Source organism: Apteryx mantelli, chromosome 9 (assembly GCF_036417845.1).
Source record: "Apteryx mantelli isolate bAptMan1 chromosome 9, bAptMan1.hap1, whole genome shotgun sequence".
In the NCBI taxonomy this organism is placed as follows: domain Eukaryota; kingdom Metazoa; phylum Chordata; class Aves; order Apterygiformes; family Apterygidae; genus Apteryx; species Apteryx mantelli.
Window position 1 is genome coordinate 23,988,591 of NC_089986.1, and position 27,411 is coordinate 24,016,001.

General features: G+C 38.5%; 1 protein-coding gene across 1 annotated transcript in view; it reads right to left on the reverse strand.

Moving 5' to 3' along the window:
- Positions 1 to 5,140: 5,140 nt before the first annotated feature.
- Positions 5,141 to 27,411, reverse strand: part of CLSTN2 (calsyntenin 2) — a 393,600-nt gene continuing 371,329 nt past the window's right edge. Inside the window, exons 10-17 of the mRNA XM_067301933.1 lie at positions 19,655 to 19,821; positions 15,956 to 16,104; positions 14,307 to 14,530; positions 11,620 to 11,790; positions 10,862 to 11,007; positions 9,332 to 9,455; positions 7,578 to 7,762; positions 5,141 to 6,882 (exon numbers count right to left, since the gene is read on the reverse strand). Coding sequence (XP_067158034.1) covers positions 6,670 to 6,882; positions 7,578 to 7,762; positions 9,332 to 9,455; positions 10,862 to 11,007; positions 11,620 to 11,790; positions 14,307 to 14,530; positions 15,956 to 16,104; positions 19,655 to 19,821 — 1,379 coding nt within the window. The 3' untranslated portion in view covers positions 5,141 to 6,669. The remainder of the gene's footprint in view (positions 6,883 to 7,577; positions 7,763 to 9,331; positions 9,456 to 10,861; positions 11,008 to 11,619; positions 11,791 to 14,306; positions 14,531 to 15,955; positions 16,105 to 19,654; positions 19,822 to 27,411) is intronic.

A 27,411-nucleotide genomic window follows, 5' to 3' on the forward strand; every position in this document is an offset into this window, starting at 1 on the left:
AATGCCTCATGGGAAACAGGGGACCTGGTCTGGGGACTGACTTTCTTTTCATCACCAGGAATGAAGTTACAAAAACTTAAAAACCTTCTGACTTAATTTTCCTACATTAACCTTCAAATAATGTGAATTAGTTGTTAATTTTTTTTTTAACCATTTACTAGATGCAGGCTTGTGAAATGAAAGCCTCCCCCCCCCCCCCACCTTTGCTCAGTTCAAGCTTTGCATATTTCTGTTCTATGATCATGTCTTAATTAGTGGGAAAAAAACAAACTTGTGTCTTCCTACTCATATGAAAGCACTGAAGTGTAACTGCCTTCTGAGATACTGCTGGAGAAGTTTTCCTGCTGAAACAATAGCTTTAGCAGAAGTATTTCTTCATTGTCAATGTCTTTACAGAGTATATTTGTTTACCCTGCTGTAACTTTAGTGGTCATCCTTCAGACATGTCTTTATTCATCCCTTAATCAAAAAGGAATCTTGCTTCCAGCAGATACTAACCAAGAAAAAAAAACAAACTAGTGCTAAAGCAAACAGTCTGATCGCAGGATACACTTTAGTTTTTTTGATTCATCTGAGACTCATCTGCTTTACTGAAAATCTGAAGCATTCAGCACTCTGGGGCCTGATACATTTCAGCTTACGGCACACCACATATTGCTTATGCACTTTTTCTTTTTTTTTTGAGGTTGACCTAATAATTCTCACAGATTGTATGGGATCATTGCTTTTGAGTGCTGTGTAACGTGTTGATACCATCTTGCAAAGCCCTGCTCAGTCTGGACACAAGCATTGGAGTGCCTTTGTTGACAACATCCAGATCTGTGTGGGACAAGGGTGGCTGTCATTCTTAAGCCTGTTTGAAGTGGAGCTTTGACCGTATATGAGTCTGTGGATAATGAGAATGTGACATAAATAAGGTTTGTCATTTCTTAACTTAGCCTAAGGAGGCAGTAATGTAATGCTATTATGCAGTTGTTGATACAGGCTGAAACATGAGGAACGTATTATATTTAAATAGCACAGAGCTATCTAAAAGAAGTGTAACAGTATTATTAATAGTTTCAGAGGTCCTTTTACTTTCACTGTCTTTGACAGTCTTTTTATGTTTATTTATTTATTTCTCTTCCTTAGATTTGCCCAGCTGTTGTTGGAGAAAAAGCAACAGCCTTCACCAGATTTTGAAGCAAGGTCAGCAGCTACAGGGACTGAGGTGCATTAATCCCAGCTCTTACTGTCAAAAGTAAGTGAAACAGCAAGATGAGGGTACCCTCATCTGGGTCTCCCCCATTGTTTCCACTTTTTTTCTATTCAGTAATTTTATCTGGGCAGAAACAGAGCTCTCTGGCCATTTGTCTCTGATTTCTCACTAGCCAGCAGATGACTAATGTCTGACTGCAATGCTAAAAAGCAGTAAACTGGCCCACTTACTTAAAAGGCACAGATTGACGTTATATGCTTTGATTCCAGCATCTCCAAGGCTTCTCAGAGCAACTGCGGATGCGTGCATGAATCCCTATAGCTTCATTGAAAACGCTTGATAAAACAAGTTCTGTACTGCTGATCTAGATAGCATGTTTTACACACATGCACATACATGTCTATATAATATTATTTAAAATTTGTAGGCATACAAGCATGTATATACATATATGTGCAGTAGGGTTTATGTTTTTTGTAACTTCAGCTTGTTTCACTGCTTTCTCAGTCTGACAATTGTTGAAGTTTGTCAAAAAATCGTTTTTTCGTGAAATTGATTTTTTTTCAACACCAGCTGTTCATCAAGAAACAGAAGGCAAATATCTAACTATATTTAAAGCACCATCATACAAGCTAGGATACTTCTGTTTTTCTGCCAGATGAGCTGTTCTCTTGCTGTTGCTGTTAACCTATTGGTGCATTTTAAGATTAATGCAGAAACAGTATACATCTAGAAAAAAAATCTACACTCCACAAAGAAAATTTGCCCCCCCCCCCCCCAAAAAAAACTTAGGATGTTAATCATGATGTCAGACATGAGGGTTTTTTTTTTTTTTTTAGTGCTTAGTTCCTTTCCTTTCAGCTAGATTCCTGGGATTGTTTTTGTGTAAATTAAACAGCTAAGAGGTTTTATTGTCATTTTCAGTAAGCATACAAAAACTGGTATGGCTATACTTCAAGAAAATCAAGTCAGCATCTGTGAATTAAGGGAAGAAGGGCTTTTTCAGCCTTATGGATGTCCTCACAGTTCAGTTCCTTTTCTCACTTTCCAAACAGCCTTAATTTATGTATTATAATGTCTATTCCAGGATACTAGGAGCAGCTCCTCCATTTGAGGTGAGTGCAGCTCACCAGACTTTTACCCCCAGTCACCTCTGTAAAAGTCTATTTTTCCTGTTCTAAGCATGGATGGTGGTGGAGGCACCAAACCATACAGAAGAGGAAGTGTCCTGGCCTGGTCTGCTGGGATCCCCACCAGGTAAAAACCCTACAGCTGCCACTTGGGTTGCAATTCAGGGAACAAGTCAGCTGAGACATAAATTAGGTGCAGGTTCAGAAGGGGCTGCCAAACTAAAGTGAGGGCAGCTACTAGAATTATCCTCTGAGCAGTCCTTAACCTGAGGCTACTAATGATGTCCCATGCTTTTGCCTCAGCTTAGGGTTAGGAGGGGCAGCTCCTGTTAAGGAGGCAACGGATTCCATCCCCACCAGAAGTTTATAACCCTCTGACTCCTTCTGAGTCTTAATTGTCTCCTGCACAAAGTACAGATGGTGCACATCCTTGCACCAAGCCCATCACCACAGCACACTGCAAAGGGAAATATACTGCACTGGCACAGTAGCCCTCAGTGGGGAAAGATTCCTCCCCAGTTAAAAAAGCAGTTGAGCCACCATTGCAGCATACTATTGCCTGTTTGTATAAAGAAATATTCCAGAACAAGCAACAACATTTTATTTTAGTTAATATTAAAGATGTCACGAAGCCTACATGTCTATTTCTAATTTGAACTGGTGTCAGCCAATGTAGCACATATTGAGATTGATCTCAACAACTGTGCATCTTCAGATTTGCTTGCAGAGATAAAATATCTGTGGAAGGGGGAGAAGTGAAAAGGAAATGTGAGCTATTGATCAGAAAAAGCACCTTGGACAGTTACATTAATTTGGATAACGTATTGTATCCCCGGCTTGAATTTGCACTTGTAGGTTTTGCAGCTTTTTCCAGTCTTGGGTTAACATTTCAAAACTTGAAAGGCAGCCACTGATCTGAGGGCGATGATTTAAAACTCTGGCATCACAGACTTCAGGTGCCATGTTCTAGGGGGTACCTCTTCAGAGAGGTGGGGGGTTTTTTGGATGCACTTATTTAGTGCTACTGTAACAAGACAACTTTTTTTGTGTCTTGCTAGCACAACCTTGCAGCCAGGGTAACGGTAATTACATCTTGATGAGCCAGACACTGCAGTTGCCCTTTCAGAGTTTGCAGCATAAACAGTTTTTCAGCAAAAGAAGGAGAGATTTTTGGCTTTTGATTGCTGGGAGAGAAGTGTGTGTGTGTGTGTGTGTGTGTGTTCCAGTTTGATTTTAAGCAACTAGTTTATATCAAAAAATAATTCATAAGGGGGCAAAGGGAATGTTGTTAAAATTATTTCTAAAATATTTGCTATTTCTAAGTCATTCTAATGAAGCCATTGCTGTCAAATTCTGTAAGAATATTCTAAGGTTCATTTTGTGAAGAAATATCCTACTCGTTCTAAAATTTTGTGACCATATTTCTGATTATTTGAATGAAAAATGCTGCATAACCCACCCCAATGAGTAATCTAAAATAAGTACAACAATGCATTTTAGTTTGCTGAATATGTTGTTGCAAACCATTTTTAGAGATAACACAGGTTTCTGCATTACTTGGCTTAAGTCTGAAAATGTAGGTATATTTACAGTAGAGAAAATACTTCATGTTTCCTTCTTGTGTAATGTACCAGCATGACCTGAAGAGATTTGCTTCCAGTAACAAAAATAATATAAAAATCTATTAGGTGGAGAAATACACCTATGATACCATGAACATATAAAACAATTATTAAAGGCTGCCAATAAGGTTGAAAGTTGCTGTTTTCAAGTGCCCTAATATTTGTAATAATATCAACAATAATAAGAATTAGGAACAATAGAGATGTTAAAAATAATTCCAGTTTAGTTTTAAATCTGAAATTGACTCTTAAATGTCTAGTTGTAATTAAAAAAATCTCTTTTTCTGAGCAGAAAGCTTTGCTTAGATACGTGCTGAAAATAACCATAATGAAGGGCCTTCTTCATATCACTAACAAAAACTAACAATGAAATAATACCCCCCCCCTTTTAATATTTTCTCATTTAAATCTCTGGAAGGAAAAGTGATAAATATATTTTGTAATGATTAGTTTTCATAGTTGGAAATGGTCTAGTGTAAATCTTGTTCAAGATATCATGTCTATAAACAGTAATTTTAGCCAATTCTACAATCTCTATTCCTGCAGATATATTTTATTTATATGGGCTTGATTCTGCAAATATTCATGTATATTTAATTCATGTGAGAGACTAGAATAAACATAAAAATGGGACTGCACACATAAGGAAACCTCTAAAAGGCCAGTTCCAGATCTTGACAGTCCTGTGCCAGCTCCCTCAGCATAAAATAAATAGCATAAAGATTTCTAATTTTTAAAGAAATTTAGGCTAGTCTTTTCATTCCCTTTCTTGTTATTAAAGTTTCAGGTCCAGCTGCTGTCAATCTTTCCTGACAGCTATCGGAACCAGAAACCGGAATTTAAAAAAAAGACCAACTGCCCCCCCCCCCCCCCCCCAGCATTCTTTATATTGCAAGCCCTGCAGGAGCGAGGTGCTAACAAACAGATCAAGTACTGAGCGAGGGGGCCACCCTCCGGATTTCTCAAACTCCTCTAAGAGAAGTGTTACCCTTTGCAGGATCAGCTGCCAGTCACAGGCGCCCAGCAGAGTGCTGTTGTGGCAACACTGACTACTTGTTTCTTTGGGAGAGAGGGGAAGAGAAAGTGGCTCATTTTAGACAGCAAATTACAAAAACAAAAGCAAAAGTCAATGATGAAACTGTGAAGAAAAGGAAATATTTAGGAAAAAGCAGAAAAGCCACAAGGCAACATTCATTTCCATGCCATTTTGTTTTTATGTATTAGAATAGTTATCCTAGAAAGTGCTGTATCATTGGGTATGATCATTTGAAGATACAAAATTATTAAGGAATGGGGACAGAAAACACACCACACAGACTTACCAACACATTATACATAGCTTTGTTTTCTTCTGTTTTTTTTTTACTCTTTGAACAGTGTTTAAGAAAAATATGCTGTGTTACCGTAACAAACTAAAATACTCTCACAAGCTTTTAAGAGATTTTTTTTTTTTTAACTACTACTTTTTTTAAAAAAAAACTTCTTTTGGTTGCAAGTAGGTTTTATTTGTTCTTGTTCTACTTTTTACTTTATAAAACCTTTCGTCAATGATAATGGCTTCAGGAAGATGAAAAGCAAGTTATGAGCATGAAAGAGAGCTGACAGTTGTCTATGATGTTTGTCACTTTCTCTTGTGCCGCTATTTGTTGGGTACAGAAGAAATAGGGCATAATGTTTATAGAATAAAGCCAGACAGGAATTCAAGCTGGCATTATTCAGTAAAGCAAAAGGGAACATTTTCCTCACGTAAAATCATTGGTTAGGTCCCCACCACACACAGCTGTTGAATAATGGGCATCACTTATTTTCGGTTTCTTCAGTAAGATACTGTAGCAAGCTAATGATTTTACAAGACAGACTGTAAAGCATTGATTTGCTGCAAATTGCCAAATCCATAACTAATGAGCAGCTCTACAGGTTTTTCAGTAAATCACTCCCATTAGAATTTACATTTTGCCAAAGATAGATAGTATTACTCAATCTGTGGACATAGAATGATTTGTATTTTTGGTAACCTTCAGCATCCCCTGTTGCTGTTTTTTTTAAGCTCTCTGGTAAGTTTTCCTGGGTGGGTTGGATAAAGCCTGTCTTTAGGGTTCTGACAGCATTTCTGAAAAATACACTGTCCATTTCTACACAGGCACACATGCATCCCAGGGCAAGTCCTAAATAATACCTTGTAGAAGACAGTTAACATCCAAGAAGGCAAGAAGAGAAGACAAATGGGATTCCATCTCTGTCACCTGCAGCACTAGAACTCTGCCCTAATTTGAAGGCGGATTGTATTTTACACATGTAAGATTATGAAGCCAAATGGCAACTGTGTTATTTGGACCCACACAAGTAATTCTTCATAACAAGCTGAAATCTCTCCTTTATGAAAAAGTAGCAAAGGCAAAAACCTCTATGGATTGAGTGACAGGACTTCTGTCACATACCTGTGGTACGGAAACAGGAATTGAGGACTAAGCTAACAGATCAAGTTCCAGATTACTTTATTATTGATGATGCCAGTATGTTTGTACTGTGTTTTCTCCAGGCTTTGTAACTCACACCTAGGAAGAGGGTCAGTTCTATCATTATCAATTACTACAACAAAATCATTTTAGGCAAAAACAGTTATAAGCAAGCAGAAGTTCAAATCCTGTCAATGAATTCATAGACTCTGAAAAAACATTGTATTGGTGTTTACAAAAGGATCGATGTGGCAGGAGGGCTTTTAGTATGGGAGTGTTGAATCATCCCACTCCAACTGCTCTTGCCTGGTGGCATTCTGTTTGTCTCCCTTTCGGACAATCATTTCCTCCTCCTCCTCCTCTTCCTCCTCCTCTTCGCTTTCATCTGATTCAGCACTGGTTGTGTCTTCCTCTTCATCTTCTACCTCTTCTTCCTCCTCACTCTCTTCTTCTGCCTGGTGAGGCTTTTCATATTTCTACAGTACATTTAAAGAAAGGAAAGAGAGGCAGTAGAAGAAAAGTGCCTACTTGCTAGCCAGTGGCTGTGTGAATGTGAACACTTGTTCCACTTACTTACAGAAAAGCTAACATGCTAGGAAAATACACTTTCCATCATTATGTCAACATTAGGCATTAAATATGATACAATTAATTAAACAGTAAATATTCAGAAACTATTTTAACAAGAATAGGGTATAAATAAGTTATATCTGTTGCGGAGTCAAACTGCTGAAGTTTAATCCTTCAGTGTCAGTTTCTTTAAATTGCTGATCATTTTCCCTGCTGTTTTCTGAATTCCTCCTTTTAGTGTATTAGTGTTTACATTTTTAGGTTAAAAACAGGCAAACTACATCATCTTGGGAGCCTAGGGTGCAAATATATACAATGAATGGAGAGAAAGTGGTTTTGTACCCAAGAATTCTTCACTGTCCAATTTAATAATTATATATGACAACAAATATTAAGTGCACTATTACATATTATCATGGTGTGGAGAGTTCAAAACTGAGAAGGGCCCTGAATGCATGCATGTAGGTACATCCTGTTATGCCAAGTCCCCACCTAAATAAATGTGCTCTGAAAGAGCCTTAAAACTCACTACTGAGTAAGCTATCAGCCCAGACTAACTCATGATAATACCATGCTATAATATCATGCCTCAGTTATGTACCTCCATGGGGTTGACGGTAATAGTCAAAGCAGAATCATCCCAGTCCATTTCATTTTCTTTACTTCCTTCATTGTCTGTAGAGCTGTGCTGATGAGCTGTCCGAATTCTGTAGACCCCCAAGGCTATGATGAAAACGAGTATGCTCACACAGATTATGATAACGACAGTAGCCACACTTGGAACAACTGAAACAAAAGGCGGAAAAGGCAGTGGGATCATATCTATGGAACAAATTATCTAAAAATCACTAAATGCATACCCCATGGTCTATGTTCTGTCCTCAGCCCCTCTTCCTTTGGGTTGAAATTTTCCTCAGCTTTCTGCTGACTGCTTGGGACTACAGGAAATAGTGACAAATGACCATCTACTAGGGGAGAATATATATGAATGGCATTTAGAGATAGCTAATAATGAACAATATAAATCTTAACTCAAAAGCGAGTTTGCCTACCTTTTTTAAGCCAATTTACTACAAAAGACAAATAGTCAAAAAGTGCAGAACCAATTAGTTTCAGAACAACAGGTTTAGCAGTAAAGTTCAGTTATCTTATCTGCATATTATCCCTGATTACAGCTAATTGAAGTGTTAACCTCACTTGTGAGGAAAAAGCATATCTCAGGCTTATATTTTAGAAGGTTTCAAACACTTGTACTGTGAATTCAGTCTCAATTTCCAAGACCTTGCAGCTGTATTTGCACATATTACAACCTTGCTGGCAGACTCTTAAGGATTCAGACATCCTCTTCATTGTCCTCTTGCACTCTGAGAAGCCTCTTTCTCCAGCTAGTCACAGGAAGATAGGTCTTTAAGCTACCCTTATATATATCATCTCCATAACTGTACAGGTGAGTCCAGAAGCACTGCCATTTTCTATGTACCATTGCTATGTAGGTACTGAAGTGCCAAGTGCTACAGGTTCTGTACCCCATTATATTGCCTTGCCTTCATTGTTTCTCACAAACATTAAGGTTAAAAAAAAAAAAAAAGTTTGTAACAGTTCAGATATTAGCAAAATATCTGTACAAGCATACAGGAGAATACAGTAATTTTCTCATAATAACTCCCTACACTTTGCATCAGCGTTATCTCTCTACATAGGTATCCTGCAGCTAAAAAAGGTTTCAGGATCCAGTATTTAAGCAAGTATCTTTGGCTTGGATTTAGTTTCATTGAAAAGGCTTCTGATCTGGGTAGATATTTAAACATACATAGCTAAAACATTCTGTTCAAATTCTGGATTTAATATATGCTAATGCCCTCTTGCCCACGCTTGGCTAGGTGGATTTGTCTTCTGTCCAGATAGTGCTAGACTGAAGTCTGGACAGCTGCTAACAGAAGGACTGCAGCAATTACATATTAAAAAAAACAAAAACAACCTTCTTTTGCCCAGCAAGGGGTGGACAGAAATCAATATGCCGTAGAAATTCAGATGTACAAATACAATATAAGCATAAATATTACCCTTCATACCACTTATTACTAGAAATGAGACACTTTGTTAACTAGATGGGTTGGAGTAGACAGTGTTTAATGAAGACTTTAACAAGGATACTAGCTTTTAATTGTAAAGTACCTCCTCAGAAAGACGAGAATTAAATGTTGCCTTCCTTTGTACCTGTGCAATGACATCTGTGAGGTTGCACAAGGTATAACTATGGACTCCAGGGCTTCACTTGTTGACTAAGCTGAATCACAAGGGAAATACTAACACAGCAGAATCATTAAGAGCAGTTTCTGTAAGATTTTCACCTACCTGAGCTGTGAGAAGCACTTATGCTTCCCTCTGGGTGGTGGACAGGCTGGAGAAATTGTGGCTGTACCATCATATGATTTACATGATCCATAAAGCTGGAGTTGGAGCTGTGTAGAATATTAACCTGGCACAAGACAAGAATAAGAGATCAGATACTAAAAAGTGCTCTGTATTCCAGGCCTGCTGGCACCACACATTACACTATATAATGAAGTTCATCAGCAGACAGGAACATTATTATATAGAGCTCGTGGACCAAATTCATTTTTTAGCCCAGAGAAAAATACAAAGGTTAACATATTTCTTAGTATTGGTAGTCCTTTAGCTGTTGACTTTGAAGTGACACAGGAAAGGAAGCTCTTTTTTAATTTTACCTGTATGGTAAGTTGTGCCTCTTTCTCTATACTAATCAGTTTGCAGGTGTTCCCTGAAAGTTAATGGGAGGTTTGTCACTCTAGACATTGACAGGGAGTTTATCAAACTGGTTGAAATGATTAAAACCAAAACTGTATGAGAGAACTAGAAGATGTCTCAGTTTTTCATGTTTCCCTGCTTTCAGCAGAGTCCTTTGTTTGAAGATAATATCACTTCTCTGTCCTACTCACAGATAATGTTGTAAGCAAAAACCCTGAAGTCATTCTCAGGGCTGTATCACCCTGCTGCAGAATGCTAAAGTGAGAAAAGAGTTCTCAGTATGACATAAAGATGTACAAGCAGGATTTGTCCACATCACCTTAAGAACCTATTTTTTAAGTTTTGTGCCTATTGTTAAGAAGGTCCTCTCCCTCTCCTTTTAGTTACTTGGTACCTAGGTTCTAGACTGGATAACCTGATTCTTCAGAATAGGTCCATAATTCCTCCTGATATGCATCAGCACTAATTCTTAGTCACTGTGCCGCACTGCACTGCACTTAGCACTGGCTGACACAAGCTCAAGAGAGCTATTGAAATTATCATAAGTAACTGAGCATGTCTGGGCAGTGGATCCAAAAGAGTATGAAGGATGGCATATCAAGTCCCTGCTATGCATTACCTCTGTCCTGACTTTCCTCCTCAAAGAAATCTGAAATGATGTAAATTACTAGGAATGATCTCCATCTGATGAAGAACAAATTATTAAGCTTATTACAAGGGACTAGTGCTTGGCAAAACTGAAAAGGTAATTTCAGGAAAGAAAAGTGTGACAGGTAAAAAGTTAAAAAAGCTAATTAAGGAAAAATCATGAGGCTGTGATGATTTACTTCTGCATTTTCAAAAAAAATCTATATAGGAGATTTTATGTGATAGTTACATCATGGAAAAACGGTGATGATGACCTGATCCTCCACAGATGGACCCCCACCCAGGAGTGCCCACAGGATAAGTCACACTTTGTATTTGTATGAAACTTAGAGCTTTTCCTCTGTTTGATTACAGTTACCAGAATATGCCAATCTTTCTACAAATTTTAAAACTCAGTGTGGCTCTGAAGATGAGGCTAGTGCTCAAGCTCAGTTCTAGCAAAGAAAGTTTGACTGAATGATTGCTTACTTCCAAGTTAAATTCATTGCTGGTGTAACGCCCATTTAGCTCTGAGCACTTAACTCGGAACTTTCTGTCAAAGGTGGCAGAAGTGTACCAATTACGGTATCGAATCTGCTGAAGAACCTGTTCATAGTTGTGCATGGTGTCCACACCTGAAATGGTAGCAAAGCAGTTAATAATCAGAAAGAGATGCTACGTAACAAGTGCTCTGTGCAGTACAGGAGAAATCAAATGTTCAGAGAAAATACAAAATTTGTCAGAACAGTCTGAAAATGGCAATGCGTAAAATAGTCTCTGATAGAGGCTCCGATCCATGCTAAATTATGTGAGAACAGCTTTTGTAAATGAATGTATGTCCATAACGGAGAGGCAGAATTACAATAACAAAGGTTTAGAAGAAATTAGTAATTGAAAAAAGTGGCCAATGAGCTATCAATCAGCACTGTGCACTTGCACAGGCCACAGTGATGGTCCTCAAGAACCCCACACTTACTTACTTAAAGTAGTGTTGCTATTTCCCGTGTTTGGTGAGTGGCAGGAGGTGTGCAGAACTGAGACAAACCTGTGCTGCATTCCACAGGATAAACACAGCACACCCAAACAGCAAGAAGTAACTATGCTCTTTGAGACACCATCTCTCCTGCAGTACATCTTGGTAGTACAGCTCAGATTTCTGCCTGATCGATTGCTTTAAAATTAGTTCTTTCATTCCAAGAATGTAATTGCTGGGACTAAATTAGGGAAAGCAAAGTTCATGAACATACCATAGATTGAATATCCTGCTGTGGAATTTGTGGCATCTAGATGTTTTCCTTGAAGCTCCTCATAATCTAGTTCTAAACACTCTTTTTCAGGATCTAGTTCCATGCCAATGACCAAAATGTCACAGAAATCCAAGTTGTGAAGCATTTCCTCTAATACAGCTGGCTTATTAGCTGTGAACACATGACATCATATACCATAAAAAATAAACTCAGAGAAATGATCACAGGACAGCTCAGTCATTTATGTGCCTTGAATCAGGGCTTTCAGTTCTCACAAAGATGGCTGAATTATTCTTTGCTCATATTAAACACAGACCACTTGAAGCAAATCAAAAGCAAAGTATTCCCCCTGCTCAGATGCTAAAATGATGAAGGCCTAAAAATACCTACAGAGATACAAGATAAATTACACTATAATAAAAGGCATTCAAGAACAGTGCTGAAAGTATAAAACTGAAATTTGACCCTGGAAAGAAATTCACATTAACAATTCTGCTTTTCACTACTGTATTGATACCAGGCTGGTACTACACATTCATTCTTGTCTCAAGGAAACTTGAAGTGGAAAAATAATACATCAGATATATCTATGCTTGCATGATTCTCTCAGTTACTCTGTGGCCCATAAAGCATTTTGCATTATAGAGAACGCTATGCCGTCTATCCAAGAACATGGTATTGTCATAAACGGCACGATCCTACCTTATGGGACTTGGAGAAATTGAGTTGGAAACTGACTATCCTTTAGTGAGGAAGTAGGGTTAAAAAAAAAGTTTGTCACTGGAAGAGCAGTGTGTAGATTTAATTTTTTAATTCTCTGGCCAACTTAGCACAAAGTGACTGGCACAACTGCTTAACCAACTCCCTGAGATTGCCAAAACAGATACAGAGACTGGAATCTTGGAAATTGAGACCCATTTTGTGATTCTCAGTTTGGAGGGCATATGTGGAAGGAATGCATTAAAGGAAGTCTCATGCCCCAAATTCCCAGCTCCTCATATAGTGAATTTGGATATATGACCTCTAGGTATAGCTGGAAACAGTTCTAACTTATGCCAAAGTTTCAGAGCCAACTCAAACTTGCAGGATAGCCAAATCTGAATTGTACTAAGGCCAATGGGTTAGAATAGCCCATGGGAAGTTATAAGAAGGACAGGCAAGAGCTGGGTTGCAGAGCAAGGGAAAAGCCTTTGGTGAGCTTTGTTGCTCCTGCTGTCACTGGGCAACTAGGAGAGGTAGGGGCAGCAATTTCACTATTGCGGGGCGGGGGAAAGCACTGATTTCTCTACAGGAGCAGGACAAGCAGCAACAGTTTGGCACTCCAGGGCTCCCACACAGGCAAAGTAGGCCTTGGAGCCATGGCCATTCTGCTGCCTGTAACAACTGCCTGTCCTACCTCTGATCAGAGACATGCCTAACTGGTGCTGTGATGAGGGAATACAAGGTGACTAAATCAGCCACCTCAGCTGTGCCATGTATATCTGCTGCAGTCATGATGCTCAGGTTATATAATTTTCCAGTAAGTGGAGAAACAGCTATGGATAGATACAGGTCAAGATGCACAGCTGTCTTTGGTCTGTCAGATAATAACTGGCTAAGAGAAATAATGATTCAAGCTGTATAATGCAGGAACTGAGACTCAGAATTCAGTGATCTCTTGCAAAACACAAATATTCCCCAAACCTGTTATTATCTACTCACATGAACCACTCTAAGTAGATTAAAAAAAGAGAAGTGGCCCATTAGGAGGTGCTTGACTTCCATGTAGCTTAAGAAATTCTCCTATGTTCCTTTCCAAGGTGAGACTCAGGCTTTTCAGGTTACTAGGTGCTACAACAGTGATTATGGCAATAATTATTTTAGAAAAATTGGGATTTATAGGATTTGCAAACTAAACTGGAGGGCACTAGTTTCACTAGTCATTCACTGAACAGTTTTGAAGATGTCATAATGTTTAGGAAAATGCGGCATCATATATGCAGTGTCTTTTAAGTGTGTGAAGGATATTGATCACTCCTGTATGCAAGTTTTTTTTTTTTTTACATACCTTAAATTGAATGCAGTGAATATTATGATATAATACACTTTCCAGCCTTTGAAACCATCATCATTGAAAAAAATGTTTGCAAATAAGGTTCACAGGATTACTATTTCCTTATATAGGTGGGAAACTGAGGCACAAGGGGACTACATTACTTACTAAACTTACTGACTTACTGACCTAAAAGTCAGTAGCAGAAACGGTAGCATAACAGTAGCTGGAAACAGAAGAACAGACTAAAACTCCAACCACAGTCAATTACTGCTTTCCATCCTGCTAATTAAGTAACAATATTATGTTAAGAGATTCTAAAGAAAATAGGTTATTCAACAGAATACATGGAGAAGGATTTCAGCAGTGCAGAGGAATTATTCTGAAGCAGGAGAGACACTGAATGGGAAAGCTGCTTTTTTTTTGAAGCACATACAGATGTGCTTCAATGAGTAAGGAAAGTGAATAGGGATTTGTTCACTTTTCAATGTATTTCTTTGAATGTTCTGAGTATGACATTGCTGTTGCTTAACATGGCTTAAATTCATTTGTGTGAAGTGACTTCCTTTGTGTTACTTGTTTGCACAATACTTTAAAAAATATGAGGGGGTCATATTATAGAATAAGTAATAATATTTAAAATAAATCTACAAACCTCTATCATTTTCTTTTAAGTCCACCGGATACTCCATTTTCGTGACTGTGCTGACAATCCTGATGTCAGGTAACAGAGTAACACCTCTTTCAGTTTCAAATTGTGCAGCTGGTCTAGCAAAGTGGTCCATCCCACTTATTGTAATCTTGGGCTCATTGGCCTGAAACACCATTACATACGCATCTATATCTGGGATACTAATGCAGACATCTTCACCAAAACATCTGAAAAATACATTATTCATTAACTGCATGTAACACTTTGCACATCAGAGGCATGTGGCACTTCCACTGCCCAAATCCTATCTCATGCTTCTCACCCCTTTATTTTCTCAGATCAGTGTGTTTCATACTTTGACACTGCCACATCTAAGGGCATATATCTGCATCACCACGTGCATAGGTTAGCAGTGCCAGTAACAGCTCTGTTCTACTCATCTCCTCCCACAGTCACAGCTACTGAAATTAGGTAGGGACAGCTTAACAGATTTGTGACAAGCTCAATCTATAGTAAGGTCACTAGGAGCATAAAGTTTTGATGCTTAATTGATTTTTAACAAAGTTAGTAGTTAAAAAATTAATTACATTGTGACAACGAACTGTAGTAAACCTAACATTAAGTTCTCAAAGTGATATCTGGTAACTGTAATATGTTTATTTTGTTATGTGTGAATAAAGGGCCTAATTATCCATTTAAATTGGATATATCATGAACTCATTCTGGCACTTCCCAGTTTTTGCTGAGGACAAGGGGGGGGGTCCTACATTAGCATTTCTGTTCGAAGCAGCACTGTGCTTTTGAAGAAAATCTAACTATCTCTGCCTTTCTGCACCTTGGCACGTACCGTTGACCAGCCTTGGAGTGTGCAAATTGGATTCCTTCCAGTGAAACTAAATCAGAAGATGCTGTCCAAACACTTACTTTGGTTAGCCCACAGCACTAGGCTAGCCTAGTGCTACGTAAAAACTGCATACAGTGTGGATGTGGGGTTCTCTGCACCAATTGTTTCACTCAACAAATCTGCTCTTACTGCGCTGCCCCACCTGCTGTAACACAGACCGACCGCAGGGGAGCTCCGTGCCTGAGCAGCGGCAGGCAGATCTTTCATTATGTAAAGCTGTAAACATTGTTATGAGGGTACTCGCACAATTGTTGCATGAGAACAGACGGACACACAGATTTCTGTTTAACACAAGACACTTATAGTTCAGTAATGAGAGCCATATAAGGATATAGACAAAGACTATTTCTAGCATAGGCATAATGTCCTTGTGAATGTATAGTCTGTTAGTTATAATATGCCAGCTTTAAAAGTCAGGGCTACAGCTATACCAGAATAATCTGTAGCTTTTTTAAATGTACATTTAGTAGGAATATAAATGCATGTGCTGTTCAGACTATATGCTTCAGACTATAAACAGAACACAACTAAATAACATTCACAAGAAAAGTTTCTTAAAAGGAAAATATCAAAAGAAAACCAAAAAGTAATTCAGCATAAAAGTAAATGAAATTCATGCCTTATGTCTGATAATATAAAATTATGATTTATCAATATAATTTCATCAAAATTCTCCTTTTTAAATTTCCCAAGAAAAGAGTAATTTATTAAAAATACTACTAATCAGTTTAGCTCAAGTATAACTTACTGGACTTTAGATGAGACTTTGAGACGCCGTACGCCTGCAGTAGGAAACTGTCTAGAGTTGATGTATGAAACCTTTTGAAGAGCTTGATTTATATTCTCAATGTCATCTCCTTCCATGACAAGGACTGACTGGGAAGGGTTGAAGTGATACTGGGGGAAATGCATATGATTAGTATTTAAGATACCAGATACAGAGTACAGAACAACACATTTTAAGGAGTGCTTCATAGAGATAACTTTAAAATCTAATAATTCAAGGGAAAAATTCTTAACAGCTATTGTTGACTGAATTCATATGTTGTTCCCCAAAACACATACTTATCAGTCATCTATTTCATACCTTAATATTATTGCTATAATTAATTTTATAGTAAATAAATCTAGATTTGCTCTACCTTTTCCAGCCTTATTAGCTTTGCTGATTTCTGCAACCATATAGTTCAAAACCATAACTTACTGTAATTATTATTCTTACATAATTTTTTAGGTCAAGTATATTCCCATTAAAGAAATACTGGCTTCAATGAGAGTAGTAGGCAGAAGCATACTTGTCCCTCTTTCTGCTTATTTTTACTCTGGGCTATCTTTTTGAGATATATTTCAACATGAATGAACAAAACAATTATAACATTTTCCTGCTACATCTTCATTAATGTCAGTCACAATCAAGGGGATTCTTCTGTCTCTGTCTCATGATCAATAAGTGGTGTCATGATTTAAAATGGAGCTGCTGCTTGCATAAAACCAGCTGCTTGTTTGAGCTGACGCACCCTGCAAATTCAGTAGCTATCCCTACCATTGCATTGATCACAAAGCAGTCTTGCTGACCAAGAAACTTTGCTACTGTATCTGCATAGCAAATGATTGATTTTATCTTTATCATAATTCATCTTGATTCCTTTTTTGTCTGTTGTTTCAGCAAACCATCTCCACTGTAGAGAAAACCAGATTAGCCCTCCTTAAATTCATACCCCACTGCTGAAACCACAGAACACAAAGAATTGCACCCTTCTATCCCATGCAGTCCCTTCCTAAAGCTAGGTATTGATTATATGAACATATTCTATTATATACAGACAATGAGTGTCTACATTGCCTTAGAAAGAGAGAGTTAAAAAGCAAAAGAGCAAACAGCCTGTGAAGAACAGAATAAAGCACAGGGTTCTCTGTCAAACAGCACAAGAGGGATGGGTTCAAGGCTCCTGCAGGAAGGTTGTAACGCCCTGAAGGGTATTTTTTTAACAACGGAGAGGACTAACACTAGCCACAATTTGCATGCACTTTTTTGCTCTTTCTTTCAACTAGCAACAGTACAGAATAAAATGATCAAAAGGAGACTCTAGCTAGCTAGTTAACTTAATAGCTCAGCTGCCAGAACAGCTGGAATGCTGCCAAAAGGACTGGAAAAAGCCCTAGTCTGAGCCATTTTTGTCTTTCTCATTTAAAAAAAAGCTAAAAATAGCAACAGTTTAGACTGTGTCTCTGGGAGCTGTTACAGATATCTGGAAATTAGGCTGCAGACATAAAAAAAATCCAACACTGCTATGTAAGGTACTGTATTACAAATATATTGGGCTTTTCTAGGTGGCTATAAAGGTGAAGCTTCAGGAGTCCAAAGTGACCAGCTGAAACTTCTCCCAACACCAGTTTGGCAACATGCAGTCTACTAAGTGCCACACAAACACTCACATGAAACCTATCAGACATGCTTGTCTGAGATCAGGTATGTTTATATTTGACACCAGAAACTCTTTAATTTTCTGTTGAAGGTCAGGTGCCAACTGTTCCTCTTTCATCTGAGCTTCTTTCTGTCAGCCTCAGTAAGAAACCCTACCACAACGTATCTCTGACTGCTCCTTTCATTCTTCCCTACTGCTGTTACACTGACTGTTGAGCTAGCTGAGGAGGTAAAAATTAAAGCAGTAGCTTTAAAGAACCACTGTACCTCATCTGTAGCTTGGAAAATGTTTTGAAGTTTGGTCTGAGAAAGAAAAGGAGGAAAACAATCCCTCATCTTCATTTTTTGCACCGCACTGCTAGTACAGTAAGAAAGCCAATCACCCATGCTGGAGCCACAGTAGGAGGTTTAACAGATTTTTCCAGTCCCGTGAAACAACAAATTACTTGAATACTTTCAAATTTCAGAATGCAATAATAGGGGAGGAATTCCTGTGTTTTTAAAAAACACTATCCACCAAGTATATACTGCTTTAATTCATGTTAAAATCCTAGCAAACATCTTACTGGTATGCCTATACACTTGAGTTCCTAAAAAAAAAAAAAAAAAAAAAAAGCCGAGCTGTTTATTGTGTGCATTGGCTTTTAAAAGAGCTTTTACTCAGAAGTATGTCATTAAAACTTACTGTTTTGCAGAGAGAGGCAGCAATGTGAAATTCTTTAATGATGTCCTTGATATGATGAAGTAAAAGAAATACTTTGGGGAGTCTCTGCTCATATGTAAAAGCTAACATTAACAAAATAGCTCCTTAATTTTAAATTGCACTTGCAATTTGCATTTTTACCTCTGTCTTCAGAAACATATTGGTTATACTACACCATTATATCTTATCACCTAGATAGAATTTGAGCCTATTGTAGGTCAGTCTCCCATTTTGTACAATGAAAATGGTTTAGCTAATACAAAGGTAGTACATAGCATTTCCACAGCATACTTTAGCTCAAGTGTTACATTACCAACCTTCTACCCCCGAAAAACAAAACACCAAAGGGAAATGTGCTGTTTCAAAGGTCTGCGTGGTCTGCAGCCAAATTATCCTCCCAGTTGTTTTCATTTATTTAATTTGTTTTAATTTGAAGCACAACTCCTGTGGAAGATTGTATTGTGATTGGTATACTACAAAATAGCTTAATTCTAACTAACCTTTGACATGCACCAATAAAAAGCTTTCCAGCTTACCAAAATATAAATGAATACATATACACATTAGGCAGAAGAATGCTTGTCAGCTAATAGCTACATCAGTGAAGAAAAATGCTATTCATGTAAACATTAGAGAAGTTCCTACATGTGTATTCAAAACAATAGAAATTGTCTCAATGAATGCAAAGCAATCTGGCTGCTATGTCAATGGAAACATCATTTTCCTTTGTCTGTTGTTGTCCTATCTTAGAAAAAGTGTGACTACATCAGTAAAGATAGTCATAGGCACAATGAGGATGGATAGTGATTTGTATGCAAATGTAAACTTTGAATTTCTTGACTTTGATGTTTTTTATTGTCCAATTTTAATGTCCCATAACATAGTTTTCCTCTTGGAATTCTTTTTTCAAGCTTACTACATTTGGACTTCTTTCTGAGTTGCTTCTAGATGAAAGATACGCTATTTATGTCTTCTCTTGCTTTAAAGCTATTTGAAATCAAAATTGAGTAATTCTTTGGAACCATATCTATTTCTGTAGAAGTACCAAAATAAGCATGAGCACACGACCTGGAAATTCTTACAGACTCTGAAATAGCAGCAGCACATTATTTTCTGAGCATCCAGCTTTGAAATAATGGAAACATTTTTCTTTGCTGTGTCACAGCTCTCCTACTGTTTCGCTTTTTCTTTGCATGACTTTATGGGAAATTACATTCCTTCTGGGAGTATATTTGTACTGTGTGTACTCTACCTTGGACTCTCCACTTCATAAATCAGCTCTAAATTTTTATCAAAGATGATATCAGTTCATCCCTCACCTTTATTCCTTGTCCAAGACTCTCAAGAGAATTAATATCCAGACCTTCCTTGCAGGCCTGCAAACAGGAAATCACTTTCTGACTCTCAATTTTGCCAGGCCGGATAGTAAGACTGGCCAGGCTGCCATGGAAATACTGAGCAAACCTGGGCTTGGTGACTTCACCTCCTGCAAGAAAGAGAATACGAAGTAATTACTGATACAAATACACAAAAAATGTATGCAATAATTTACTTTACAGTGTTTAAACATACATTTAAAGATTTGATGCCCATTTTAGCCAAGTGGATTGTTGGGTGGTACTCAGTACCAACCTGTCTTTAAGACTGTCAGCATTTCTTGTATTATATTCAGGTGTTTATTCAAATGCTGGGATAGCATACTCTGAGATGAAGCATGGCTTCCCAAGTCTGTGTCCCAGGAAAGCACAACATTTTCAAAAGTGTGAATAAGAAAGCTATTAAGCAAAATTAAGCAAAATTAAATAACAAAAAAAAAGGTTATCTGAGTGATCAGAGTATTGGAGTGATCAAACATGAATTTAAAAAAAATGTTTAAGGCCCTATGTTCATTTATACAGAAACTTTATTTGCAAGCTGTCTAATACAAGATCACTTACACAGCCTTTCCCTCCCTAAGAAGCAAAGTTCTTAGGTATGCTAAGAGTGGTGGCATGGCCTGAATGAGCAAACTGCCACACTTTGTACAAACTATTTTTCTGTAAATTCTCAGCAGAGAATGCAGGCCAATGCACAGCACTACGGTAGAGGGATTATAGGGTTTCCTTTACCCAAACCAGTGCATTTAGTGCCAGATCAGGTGTCTCCACTGTATGTTGCATTAGGCTCTCTAGCTACACTCTATTCAGCTTCACTCTGTGCAGTTTCAAAGGAAGACTGAGCTTTAGGAGTTGTCAATAAAATGTGATTATATGCTGCCTGCACCAGTGATCATAGCATCTAAATTACTCTTGGGATATTTGGTGATTTACTCATCCTCCTCTAGAATTTTTAGAGCTTGTCTTCCCTGCAAGTGTTAGCTTGAGTCAGTATATGTGAATTACTGCATACCTTGAGCCTGAGAGGAGTAAGAGAGCCACGCAACAGTGAAGCCATACAGACTAATTAGATTTGCAGCTGATAAGCTGTTGCAATTGGTAGATAACTCATCTCTACAGTGTTTGTAGCTTTAGTGTCAAATAAGGCCTATTTCTGCCAGACCAGCTAGCTTGAACTTTAACTTGAAGATTTGTGTGTGGACTGGGGTTAAGACTGGAGCAAAGTGACAAGTTTACCTTAAGATGCTGTTGTTAGCTAAGGGTCTGAAAATCATCTCTGCTAGTTTGTGCAACAGTATAAGCGCTATGAAGAGGCTCCAGTTATTTTACATACCAAGGATAATATACTTTGATGTATTGAGAGAAAGCAGGGTATCTAGGTGAGCTATTTCTTCATAGAAACAGTTAGTTTTTGTTCTTTTATGTTAACATCGCAGCACAAACTGTCTCTTTATTCCAAAGAAAGATCCTCAAAGAGAGATTATTCTTTTCTAGTCTTTCATTCATCTGTGAATTATACAGAAGACTTCTGGGCGGAATTTTTTGGAGGTTTCATAGAAACTTTCATGTCCTCAACAGCTATAGTACAGGATTAGTTCCTACTATAATTAGGCCTTTCTGGTACTTACCAAGACAATTATTTGGTAAATAGGTAGTGCGCTACAGGGACATTGGCTTTTCAGAAAAACAGCTGTTCTATTTTTATATATACATTGCCTTTAGAAGTACATATTGCCACTAATACAGCAGCAATGTATCTGAACAGAAAAAGCCAAATTAACTCCCCCCCCACAAACTTTCCCCCAAAAGGAGACAAAGAAAACCAGATGAGAACTTACAAAAACAAAAGGGAATCAGATTGTACTTTGAAGCTTCATATTCTCAATGCCTAACAGAATTCTGAAGAGCCCAAGTTCCAAGGCTAAAACGCCAACACTAATCCTGGAGCTTTGAAATTTAGAAACCTACAGTAAGCCTGCCAGTAGATCTTAATAGTTCCAAGGAGATGCAAAATGAGAAGCAGTCTCAGATAAGCTAAGGTATTTAAATGTGAAACTTGCTCATTAAAATGTACGAAAGAATAGACAAGAAGCTAGCACAAAGAATTCAGCTCTGCGGCTGTGCCTGACAGTAGCAAATAGTATGAACCAGCTGAAGTGAATCTGTAGAGCAACATGATTGGTGCTGACATTCATGTGTAGGCATGTCAGGTTTGGGCGATTGTTGGTGGTGTTTTTTTTCCACTTTGGACTAGCTCTAGTCTGGTAGCATGGACAAAGCATACATTTGGGGCTTGAATATATTAGGTGCATTCCTGGAGTGCATTTCCAGTTTAGTTTCATCCAGAAGGATTCCAATTCATGTGCTCTGACACTGCTCCACAGTGTGAATGACAGCAGAGTAAGTGAGGACAAGGAGGAGATTCTTGCTGGAAGTTCAGACCTGATCCAAACTGATACGCTCATGTGGATGCACACTCAGCAGCTCCGTAAGTGCTTATCTTCATTCCGTACTAGACAAAACATTTCAACAAACTTCAAAAAAATCCATGCTAGTACATAAGGATCTGCTGTAGTCTTGCCAGAAGGTAAAAACTGTAAGCGTCTCCATTTGAGGTCCTCACTATATATAGCAATTTTTAAGGTCCTATGCTCATTTATACAGAAACTTTATTTACAAGTTTTCTTCATGATGCGATCTCCTGGATCCTTTCCTGACACTGGGGGGAGAGAGGTAAGGACTAAATATCCTTGAATTCCATCCACATATTTCTTCAGTCATTATCAGTTTGGCTCACCTCAGTGTTGGTCATTTAGTGGTTTGATAAGTTCCCCAAAATCTACCCTTTAATTCCAGTCTCTTAGCTAGCATGGAAAGCTGAACACTGAAAGCTGAACACAGCAAATGAACCTAGACAACAATGTAGATACAGAAGATAGATAAAATGCAACCATTTTTTTCCCCTCAGCAGTTAAGAATTGCATCGTTAGGTCTCTTTATCCTGCTTACTCTGCCCGCAACTGAAAGTACAAGTTCTTGCTTGATTGTAACATTTCACTTGAAGAAAACTTCCACTGGGTCATTTACAGTGATAGAGTAATTGCCCATAAATGATACTAAATATACAGAGTATGCACCAAGCCCAAACCCTGCTTTTAAAAATGCACTTAGAGCTGATGTATAAGGAACTGCAGAATGACCATCTGGAGCCATTATCGTCTCTGACTTACGTAATTCTTGTTTAAAACTCATCTGTCCTGTAAGGAACTGATAGGATTTTGAGCTTTAAATGGTGTTTCCATTACTATTAAAATAATTGTAGGACTTCAGTTTTACTTTTAGCAAGTATAGAAAGCTGTCAGGAAGCTTGTATCTGATTTCAGAAATAGAAAAGGGTCAGAAAGTATGCTAAAAGCATTTTCCTTTTAACCTTATTTATGTAGGATTCATTTATAATAGTGACATCTGCTTTCACTTGACTGCATGGGCCAGCAAAATTAATGAAGCCAAATGCTCTAAAGGCAAAATGAGAAGGCCAGGTTCCAGAATAGCTCATGTCATACCCAGTCATGAACTGTCTAGCACAGCTGGCCAGATGCGAAAAGGAGAATACATCTCCTTTCATGGCACATGAGAAAAAGCACAGCAGAGTTCTGGGAAGTACTGAAAGTCTGCCTAACCCCTACCATAAAAGCATGAAGAGTCTGCTATAGTAGAAGAGGATATGACTGCAGAAATGAACTTTTAGAATGCTCTGCAAATACAGACACAACAAAAGGAGCGAATATTGGAAGAGCAGACTTGCATACAGTGTTCACACAAGGTTGGATTTTTGTGCAGATGTACTAAGTACTGTTGCTGTAATCTACATTACAGAGAAGCTATCAACTGCTATGTAAAAAAACACTAAGCATTTCAAGAAAATGTGAATGAAAGCTGAGAATAGAACAGTCTGTTACTGCACCAGTAGAGAGAGTCTGCAAAACTATGCCCACAGCTCCAGTAAGGCGATTCAGTTAAGCTTTTACTTGTCGTCTTGTTCATTTCCACTTACGAAGTTATGTTATTCTTTCCACAGGTTGGAACAATTGCACTAAAACAACTGATAGCAGGGTCTGAAGGGGCACTAAGGAATGATGTAGTCTGTCCCCTAACCCCAAGAAAAGATCAAATATACTTAAACTGGTTTTGAGAATTATCTAATTTGTTCTAAAACCTTCTGAAGACAGAGGCTCCCCAAGCAATCCACTCCAGTGATCACTGGTTAGCTTACTCCTAATAGGGAATGTGAGCTGTCAGAATATTGTCATGTCTTCCCTTTGTCTTCTCCAGGCTAAACATGTCCTTTTCTTTACATCTTTTCCCTTTAGACTCTTGACTCTGATCATCCCTGTTGTTTTTCTTGGAACTCTTGCTATTATGAGAAGTACTGACCATAGCCTGGCTACTATGCTCCAGCTGTTTGGAGTCTGGTCTTCTTAGTGTTAAATGCATCTTACACAGAACCTCCCGGTTAATCCAGGACAGTATGAACGCTAGCTGTTTCCACAAGAATAAACATCATCGACTTTGTATGTACAATCAGAGAAGGCTATCTCACACTTTATTAGAAAGAAGAGACTGCTAAATAAACCTTCCATAAGCACTTTTTATCAGAGTTAAAGAGAAAATGGTACACCTGCCAGTTTCATCCTCTAAGGTGAACAGAAGTGATTTGTTCTGACTATCACAGGGCTTGTAGCATTTTGATATTATAATCTCAGCATTTCAGAATATTATCAGCTCAGTGATGATATGTTGGCTTGCTGATGTGTTTCAATAGTCAGTAATTACTGGATTGAAAATGGACTAAATCTGATGCAATAAAATTGGGAAGCAGAACACAAAATTCTCACCAAAGCTGAAGCAAAATTGAAGGATAGCTGAAAGCCAACCAAATACGATCCTGTATTCCAGTTTTGATTCAAGGGGTTAGAGGGAGTATAGTTCTTCAGTCTCAAAAAATGCAAGAAGAAAAACATTGTCAGAATAAATTGAAAATCCTCAGCAATTGTTCTTTTATTCCTGTCTCTTATCAGAGTTTTATTCATGCTGGTTCTGCTGTGGTAGTATGTTTGAATGCTGTCTTTCCTTTGTGTCCGCAGTCTAATATTCTTCAAGTATTTGGTCTTGGCTTCTCAGTATGTGCCAATTCAGCCCAGGATGTCTAATGAGTTTTTCTCCAAGTACTGGCCAGGCTAAAATTCTTAGTTTCCAAGATCAGGCGAGTGTCAGAATATTTAATCTGTCGTGGCAGTGGTAATTCCGTAGACTGTAAAAGGACAGTACGCAATTATAGCTACAGCTGATAACAATGTTTTTACAGGACATTACCCAAATTCTTCTAAGTTCTGATCTTTTCAACTAGAGATCCTTTGACACCAAGTATGACGCATTTTATGCTCGTGCAGTTCCACACACAGTTGATACCTGGCTGAGACCCACTGGGCAGGAGGAATTGTCCGTTTGGGCAGCCTGGGAATAGGCAGTTCCATTGTTTGAACGTGACTTGTAACTGAAATTACTACACGCTGAGAAACAACCTGACAAAAAGGCACAAGCTGCTCCCACAGATCTTACTGCTCTGAGATACTTTGAACCTAACCGTTGGTTCTGACACCAAACTCTGCCTAAGCAACAATATTTCTGAAATAATGAAGAAGACGTAAGTATATCATACAAGTCTCCAGAGCAACAATTCTGAGAACAAAGTGGAGCTCCAGTGATGATAATTTTGAGGTAATCCAAGTGTCCTGATTTTTTTTTCTATTTTCCAATGATGCAATGAAAAATAAAATGTTCTGTAACATAAGATCTGCCAGTTTCTATCCAGAGGGCAGGCCATTCAGTTAACCTACACTGCTTCAGCCCATTTCATGGGATTTTTTTCTGTCAGGGTCTTCTTGCTCCTTCATATTTAAGCACGGTCAGATGCAGCTCAACTCCACAAAGATGTTACAGTAGCATAAAGCCCACAAAGAGTAAGAAAGTCCATTCCACAACTGAGTTACATGTTGTGTTTCACTCAGCTGTATGTCTGTGTTTATTCACATGCTGATCTAGATTTGTGCCTGTGAATACTAATTCTTGGGGCATAGTTAAGGCTTGGCTGACTGATGGGAACAATAGAGGAAAAACCTTTCCTACTGTCAGTCGGGGGGGGGGGTAGGTTGATACATCTGCAACAAATAAAAGAATGAAATAACCCAACAGAATGACATTACTCATTCTCATTACAGACTCTGCCTTACAAATCTCAGCTGTTGTTTCTTCCCTTCCTTAAATGTAAATGTAGTAGTCTCCATTACATTTGTGAAGCAACAGAGGTCATAGTGTTATTCAGACCTGATGATAAAATCATGCATTGCTTTTTCCCCTAACACAGCACTTACTTCCACTTCCAAAGTTTGGCAGATACAGATGGATGGATGTTGGCTTTTTGGCATTAACTCAATCCTCATAATGGGGAGATGGTGTCAACAGACTGTGGGAGGCAGCCAGAGGAACTGTCAGCGTACATAATTTTTCATTATAATGCTGCTAACTGCTTAGTCATTGTCAAAGTGGTTTTTATCATATTCCTGAGTTGCTGAAGTGTTCTATTCTGGTTCAGGTCTTTTCTGCCTTCAACTGTATCAGTGGAGAACAAGCAGGCCAGCTCATCCACTAGAGACACTGGGGTCCATCCCACCAGAACTTTACCCAGGGTCACCTTGGTAAAGTCCTTCTGAGTTATTTTCCTTTTCATGAACACTGGTGGAGGAGAATGGGGATGGCACACACTAGCACCAAACATACAGAAGAGGAAGTGTCCTGCCCTGGCCTGCTGGGATCCTCACATTATAGTGGCCACTTAGGTTATGGTTCAGATTAAGAGACAGCTGATTCATAAACTAGGTGTGAGGTTCAGAAGGGGCTGCCAAAGTAAAGTGAGGGCTGCTACAATTATCTGGGGCCACTAGTATCTAGTATCAGCCTAGGGGGAGGGTTAAGCAGGGGCAGCTCCCACACTAGGGACAGTGGGTGCCATCCCCATGAAAACTTTATAACTGACTACTTCTGACTCTTATTTCCCTGCTGTGCCATTCACAGATGGTGCCTGTGCTTGCTCCAAGCCCAGCACCACAGCACACTGGAACAGGAAGTACACATCAGAGGAAGAAGTACACACCAGGAAAGGATGTATGCTGCACCTGCACAACAGCCCTCAGCGGGGACTGATGAAGCTGCCAATGATAGCAAGACTTTAAAATATCACAGTACTTGGCATATTCCTAGACAGTCACAAGCAGTTACAATTGGTGTCTGGAATTTCAAACACAACAGACCAAGCGTAAAATTAATCTACTTAATTTTAAATAAGTAGGTTGCAGATGCCTGTCCAAGTTATGGGCAAGTAAATTGAGATGACTGCCTTATGTGGAGAAAAACAAATGCTTCTAGAATACACTTCACCTTGTCCTTAACATCTGAAATACATCAGATGAGTCACAATGTGGGGAGGCTAAGGACTGTCATCCAGCAAACACTTCCTGATCCCAACCATCAGGAAGTTCTGTTATGCACGATACTGGGGAGTCTAGGGGAAACTGAAGATTCTCAGGGTCTTCATGGGGTTACAGTTCATTCATTATTGGAGCAGATGGCTATTTTCATGGAGC